General features: G+C 41.1%; 1 protein-coding gene across 1 annotated transcript in view; it reads right to left on the bottom strand.

Annotated features, from left to right (window-relative positions):
* Positions 1-1317, bottom strand: part of LOC101591884 (olfactory receptor 10AC1-like) — a 9348-nt gene extending 8031 nt beyond the window's left edge. The window contains exon 1 of the mRNA XM_023713372.1: positions 1231-1317. Within this exon, the coding sequence (XP_023569140.1) occupies positions 1231-1317 (87 nt within the window). The remainder of the gene's footprint in view (positions 1-1230) is intronic.
* Positions 1318-6626: the final 5309 nt, after the last annotated feature.

The following is a 6626-nucleotide window of genomic DNA, read 5'->3' as shown; positions in this document are numbered from 1 at the left end:
AGACAGAGAGCAAGAGCGAGAGCGAGAGAGAGAGAGAGAGAGAGCGAGAGAGCGAGAGAGCGAGAGAGCGAGAGAGCGAGAGAGAGAGAGAGAGAGAGAGAGAGAGAGAGGTTAAAGAGGGTTATGCAGCTTCTCAGTAAGCTGGGATTTGTCTCCAGCTGTCTGATTTCAAAGTCTATGCTCTGTGTAAGGAGAGCTATTCCACTATATATGCCTCTGATCTGTTTGCATCTTCACAGAATACATAGAGACAAAGAGATGTAGAGCCAAGCTAGGCATGGGGGTGCATACCTACAATGCCAGCACTTTGGAAGTCTAAGCAACTAACTGGCACTTAGCAGACAACCTTGACTACATCTTTGTCACTTGTCTCCCCGATCATCCAACTTCTATTCTCAGTAAGGAGGATCACAAGTTTGAGTCCAGTCTAGGCAACTTAGTGAATTAATAAGCCATATCTCAAAATACAAATCACTGGAGATGTAGCTCAGTGTGAAGAAGGCCTTGGGTTCAGTCCCACTACCACCAAACACACACACACACACCACCAACAACAGTAAGATAAAAGTGGTGCAGAACCAGAAAGGAGCTCTGCTAGAGGCTGTGTGTGGCTGAGGCATGCAGCTGGCAGGCAGTACAGACTAGTGAAGTGTGAAGACATCCTACATGGCCTGAGGCTGCAGCCCCAGGTTAGTGCTTCACCAGGCTTGGGCTGCAACTGTGGACCTAGATGGAGAGGGACTGAGAAGTGGAGATTGGGCTTGGGGAAGAATCTTCAAGTCTTACCAGCCTCCCAAACATGAGACTCTTTCCTTTTAGGATTTTTCTCTCAACTTCAAACACTGGTTTCAGTTAGATAATTCTACCAGGAACTTTGAACTCAATCTGTATTGCACCCAATGAAGAGCCACCTTCTGTGTTATTCCCGGAGGGTAAGACTGGGGTATGCTTCATTTAAAGATGTCCAGCTGCAGGACCACAATACCCTGAATCTCAACTTTCTTTAACTCTCAGCTCTTTCGTTGGCCAAGTCCACTGCCCACCCTCCTGTCCTGGAAGGAACATAAATACCCTCAGTGACTCCTGAGAAAGGGAGAGATCCCATCAGGATGGAGGAAGAGGAGGCAGTGAATTGGATTCTGATTAGAAGTCTAAGTTCTGGCCATCATGACATGAATCTCCCATAGCTTTGTAGTCTTGCCCTCCAATATTGTAGGCCTCCTTCTTTACCTGCAAGTTACACAATAACCTGGATATGTCAAGCTCACCCATTTCTCCCTGATCTTCCATGTACTTGTCCAGTATCAAAATGTCCATTTCCTATCTGGAAATTGACTCATTCTTCAAGGTCCAGATAAAAGACTGACTCAGCTATAAATAAAAATAATTAACAAAGTCAACTGTAAGATTTTGTAGAAAGTGAGAGCAGATTACCTCAACTACATCTTTATCCCTTGCCTGCCCTGGTCATCAACTTGTATTCTCAATAAGGAGGGGGTACTTACTCTAGTAAGGAAAGAATCACCTAATAGGTTTCCAAGGGCCCACTTAAGGGTCTGGCGTAGTCCAAAGCCCTAGAGCCTCATTAGCAATCTTCTCCCCAACTGCTATCTAAGGACCATGCTGGTCTCAGAAGGCTGGGGCTTCAGGGATGAGAAAGATGATTTGGGAAATCTGAGCTCTAGTATCTTGGGAGAGTCTGAAACTCTGGGCTAAGAAGACAGGAAGCCATTCCCTTGAAGTGACAAGGGGACTGTCTATAGCAAGTGTAGGAACAAATTTGAACTCAGGAGAAAGAGTAATCCAAAAAATCTTGGCAGCAGCTCTCTTTAGATAGGAAGGCCACACTCTATCCACATTTTCCTAAAATTTGAAACGAAGTGTAGCTAGAATACTGATGATCTCAGGGTGGAAGGATTGGGAGCAACATCAATAATATGATAGAGGGCTGGTGAGATGGCTCAGTCGTCTAAAGCACCTACTTAGAACAAGCTTAGCAAAGCACAGGGACCGCGGTTCAATCCCCCAGCACCACATGCCAGCCAGCCCCGCCCCCTGGTGGGCTGAGCTGGCCACACACACACACACACACACACAAATAAATAAATAAATAAATAAATAAAATAATATGATAGACCAGGAGGACATAGTCTTTTAATCCCACAAAAACAATAATCTAGCAGCTTTCCATAGGCACAAATAGCTCTAGAGAGTCCTAGAGTTCAAATAAGGAGAAGCCGCAACCAAGTACAACACAAAATGCAATAACTTCATAGAAAAGATTAAGAATATTTTCATTTTTCTCATGTCATCCCATCTCCAAGGATGATACACATCAGGGATGAGAAAAATCCCTTTTGCCATGGGTTCCTCTGCTAGGGAAAAGGGAAACAGGAGGACCCCAGGAGCTTTTATCAACAATGGTCCCAGCAACCTTCACTGGGACCACACATTCCCATTGACTGCACTGCCAATGAGCTCCATGATCTTCAATGTCCTGGACTCCAGCTTCTGGAGCCATCTAGAGCCCCCGCCACTCTGCCTTACTGGCACTGGAGTCACTATACCTCCTACCCTGGTGTTCCTAAGTCCAAAACATATGACTCCCTGCACATCCAGCCAGCACTCTTGTGCCCACCTATGAGTGAAAGTCTTTGCCTACTGAAGCCATCCATAATGTCTGGATATCATGCCTGCCTTTTCAAATGAAACACTAGAAATAAAGGAAATATAATATGTATAAAGGAACACAATACATTTCTAGTAATTCCAAAAAAAAAAAAAAATGAGTTACCAGAAGAGAACTTCTGAGTAATTGCTTTGAAAAACTCCATGAAGTTACATGAAACCAAAGATGGCTAACTTAGTAAAATCAGGGAAATAATATGTGAACAAAATGAGAAGTTTCACAAAGATTGAAATCATAAAAAGCAAATGAAGGGCCGGCCAAATAGCTCAGTGGATTAAAGCACCTGCAAGTAGGTGCAGGGGCTGGGGGTTCCATCCCTGGGCCTGTTGTGCCAGCCCTGCCCCTGGGGCATGCTAAGATAGCAATTGAGACTGGGCATGGTGGTGCATACCTGTAATCCCAGCTGTTGGGAGGCTGTAAACAGGCAGATCACTAAGAGTCTGATCAGGTAGTGAGACCCTGAACAGACTATAGACCCTTCCCTAAAATACAGAAAAATACAGAAAAATACAGAAAAATAAAATAAAAAGCAAATGAACTGGGGCCCAGGAGATAGCTCAGTGGCATAGGCACCTGTCTGGTGAGACAGGGTCCTGAGTTCAATCCCAGGTACCCCCTAAAATGCAGATGAATGCAACAAAATTGTGTCACTGGTTATTTCATATAAAAAGTGAATGAAGTGAAATACTGAAGCTTAAGGAAGCAATGACTGAAATGGAAAATTACAGTAGAGAGCTTCAACAGCAAATTTGATCAAGAAGGGTCAAGGAACATGGAGATAGTCATTTGAGGTTTTCAATCAAAAGGCAAAATAGAAAATAAAAAGAAAAATAGGAAGAAATTCTACAGGATTATGCGATGTCACTGAACAAATATATGGAAGTACTAGAAGGAAAGAAGAAAATAGAAAAATACTAAAAAAAGCATTCTAAAAAAAAAAAAAAGCATTCTAATGGAGGAAACAACCTTCCATATTCAAGAATCCCAAAGGACCCTGAAGAGGTTTAACATGAAGACGTTTGCATTGAGTTAAAATTTCAGAAGTCAAAGACAAAGTTGAAAAACATGAAAAAAGTAAGTCATCCCATAGGAGAGAATGAGATAATATATTCAACGTACTGAAAGAAAAAAACTGACGATTAAGAAAACTATGCCTAGGTCTGTACTATAATTAAATATAAGGTATAATACATTATGTTAAGCTACCCTATAGTTGAAGGAGAAGCCAAGCATGATGGTACTTGATTGTAGTCGTAGCCTCTTGGGAGGCTGAAGTAGGAAGATCACTTGAGCACAGGAGGTCAAGGTCTGGTGGGGCAACATAATAAGATAGCCATTTCAGGGGCTGGGAGATAAGTGGGCAGTCCAAGTGTGAGGATCCGGGTTCTATCCTTGCTATGCATGCTGTGCTGGCCCATGGTGTGGTGGTGCATGCCTGTGATCCCAGCACTGGAGAGGCTGAGACAGGAGGATCACTACAAGTCTGAGCTGTGTAGTAAGACCCTGTACCAAATAAATAAATAAATAAAGAAAGAAAGAAAGAAAATAAAAGATAGCCATTTCAAAACAACTTAAAGAGAAAGTCTTTTCTAGACAAAAACTATAGGAGTTTGTCACCACTAAACATGCCTTACAAGAATTGCTTGTGTGGGGCTGGTGAGATGGCTCAGTGGTCTAAAGCACCTACTTAGAACAAGCTTAGCAAAGCACAGGGACCGCGGTTCAATCCCCCAGCACCACATGCCAGCCAGCCCCGCCCCCTGGTGGGCTGAGCTGGCCACACACACACACACACACACACACACACACACATAAATAAATTAATTAAAAAATTTTAAAAAAAAGAATTGCTTATGGTTATTCTTCAAACTGAAACACACATACACTACAAAACAACATGGAAGTATAAATATCACTGATAAAAATAAATATACAAATACAGGATGAAGTAACGCTCTAATGGCTGTGTGTAAGTTCCTTAACCTTAGTATAACAGTTAAAAATATCAATAATAACTGGAATCACAAAAATGTATTCATGGATATAAGACATAAAAGAAGTAAATTCTGACTTCAAGAACACAGAGTGTGGGAAAAGAGTAAAAATATATTTTTAATAGGCAGTTGAAGTTAAATTGCTATTAACTTAAAGTAGGTGGTTATAACTATTTTCTGCAAACCTCCTGATAATGACAAAAATGAAACTTATAATAGCTACACAAAAAAGGAAAAAAAATTACTACAAAAAAAATCAAGGGGCCAGGGAGATGATTCAGTAGAATAAACACTTGCCTGGCAAGCACAAGGGTCTAAATTCAATCCCTAGTTCCACCAAAAAAAAACCAAACAAACAAAAAAATCAAATAACAGAAGACATCAGGACAGGAAGAAAGGAGCAATTAATGCTAAAATGGCTGGAAAATAATGAATGGAAATAGTAGTCCTTCATTTATCAAGAGTTTTAGCTATGCGTGGTGGCCCACATCTGTAATCTCAACATTCTGGGAGGCTGAAGTAGGAGGACAACAAATTTGAGCCCAGGAAAAGTGAGAGCTCCATCTCACTGACACGAGGGCTCCTGCTCTTCTGGCCTCTTGGCACCAGGCCACTTGCAGAAAGGAGTGGTGGCCTGGCTTACACTCTCTGTGTTCAATTGGTCCATCTCCCAGATGAACAGTGACTTATGCTGGGTGTTTTCCAACTATGCAAAGCTATGAAGGTTACTATAATGAAAGACACAGATACTAGGAAGAGTAACAGGGTTGTATTTATATTATTTTTTAAAAATAAAGATCAAACAAAACTTCACTAGAGCCATCAACCATAAAGTCATTTGTTGAGTGGCAAGGGCAAGCATTGTTATTGACAGTGGGGTGCAGCTGAGTTCATCTGAGGGCGAGCCTGCTTTGATAAATCTGGTAGTTACTGGATACTAAGTTAGCCTGTGTGAAAAATATGCTTGGGGAACATGAGCCTTCAAAAAGGGAAGGAAAAAAGAAATGAGAAGAGAATCTCTAAAGCAGAAAAATTGAGGAAGGAGAAGAAAGTGAAGCGCAAAGGGAGATCCTGCTTGTGACCGCCTCACTCAAGCCAAGTGAGACCTGCCTCACTCAAGCCAGGGCATTGCAGCAAAACAAAACAGAGGAACAAAGCGAATGGTGCAGGAGGCCGCTGAACATCAGATGATCCAAGGTGCCTGAGGAGGAAGAAAAAGCATGTGTTTCAGAGATGAGGAAGAGTTAGTGATTAAGATTATATTATGTAAATACTATTAAAATAAAATCTGGTGTAAAAAAGTTAGGAAAAAGAAGGCGGATCTCAAATAAGCAGCCAGTGGTTACATCACAAGGACTTAGGAAATGAATAATAATCTAAGACCAAAGTAGCATATGGAAGAAAACAGTAAAAATTAGACCAAAAATAAAAGAGGAGGACAGAAAAACACTGAGATACCATCTCACTCCAGAAAGAATGCCTATCATAAAGAAATCAACAAACAACAATTATTGGAGAGGCTGTGGGGAAAAAGGAACCCTTCTCCACTGCTGGTGGGAGTGTAGACTGGTGCAACCGTTATGGAAATCAGTGCGGAGACTCCTTAAAAACTAGGACAGGAAATCCCATTCAAAACAGCGATTCCCCTACTGATAATTTTCCCAGAGGAACTGAAAACATCATATCATAGTGATATATGTGCACCTATGTCTAGAGTAGCACAATTTTTTTATTGTTCTGTCAATCTTTTTTTCTAAATAATTTTATTGAGAAACAAATAGCAATGAGACAGTTTCAAAACTAATTAGTAGGACAGTTTCAGTAATTAATACATTGCATATTGTTGTCTTAGTGGTTATTCATTGTACAAGATGCAGACATGATTTCCTATCCACAAACACTATTAGAACAAATCTTTCTATTCATTGAATTAAGAGAATATA

Source organism: Octodon degus, unplaced genomic scaffold, assembly GCF_000260255.1.
Source record: "Octodon degus isolate 3935 unplaced genomic scaffold, OctDeg1.0 scaffold00031, whole genome shotgun sequence".
Taxonomy (NCBI): Eukaryota; Metazoa; Chordata; class Mammalia; order Rodentia; family Octodontidae; genus Octodon; species Octodon degus.
Note: the sequence above shows the minus strand (reverse complement) of the source record. Positions and strands in the feature narration are given on the sequence as shown.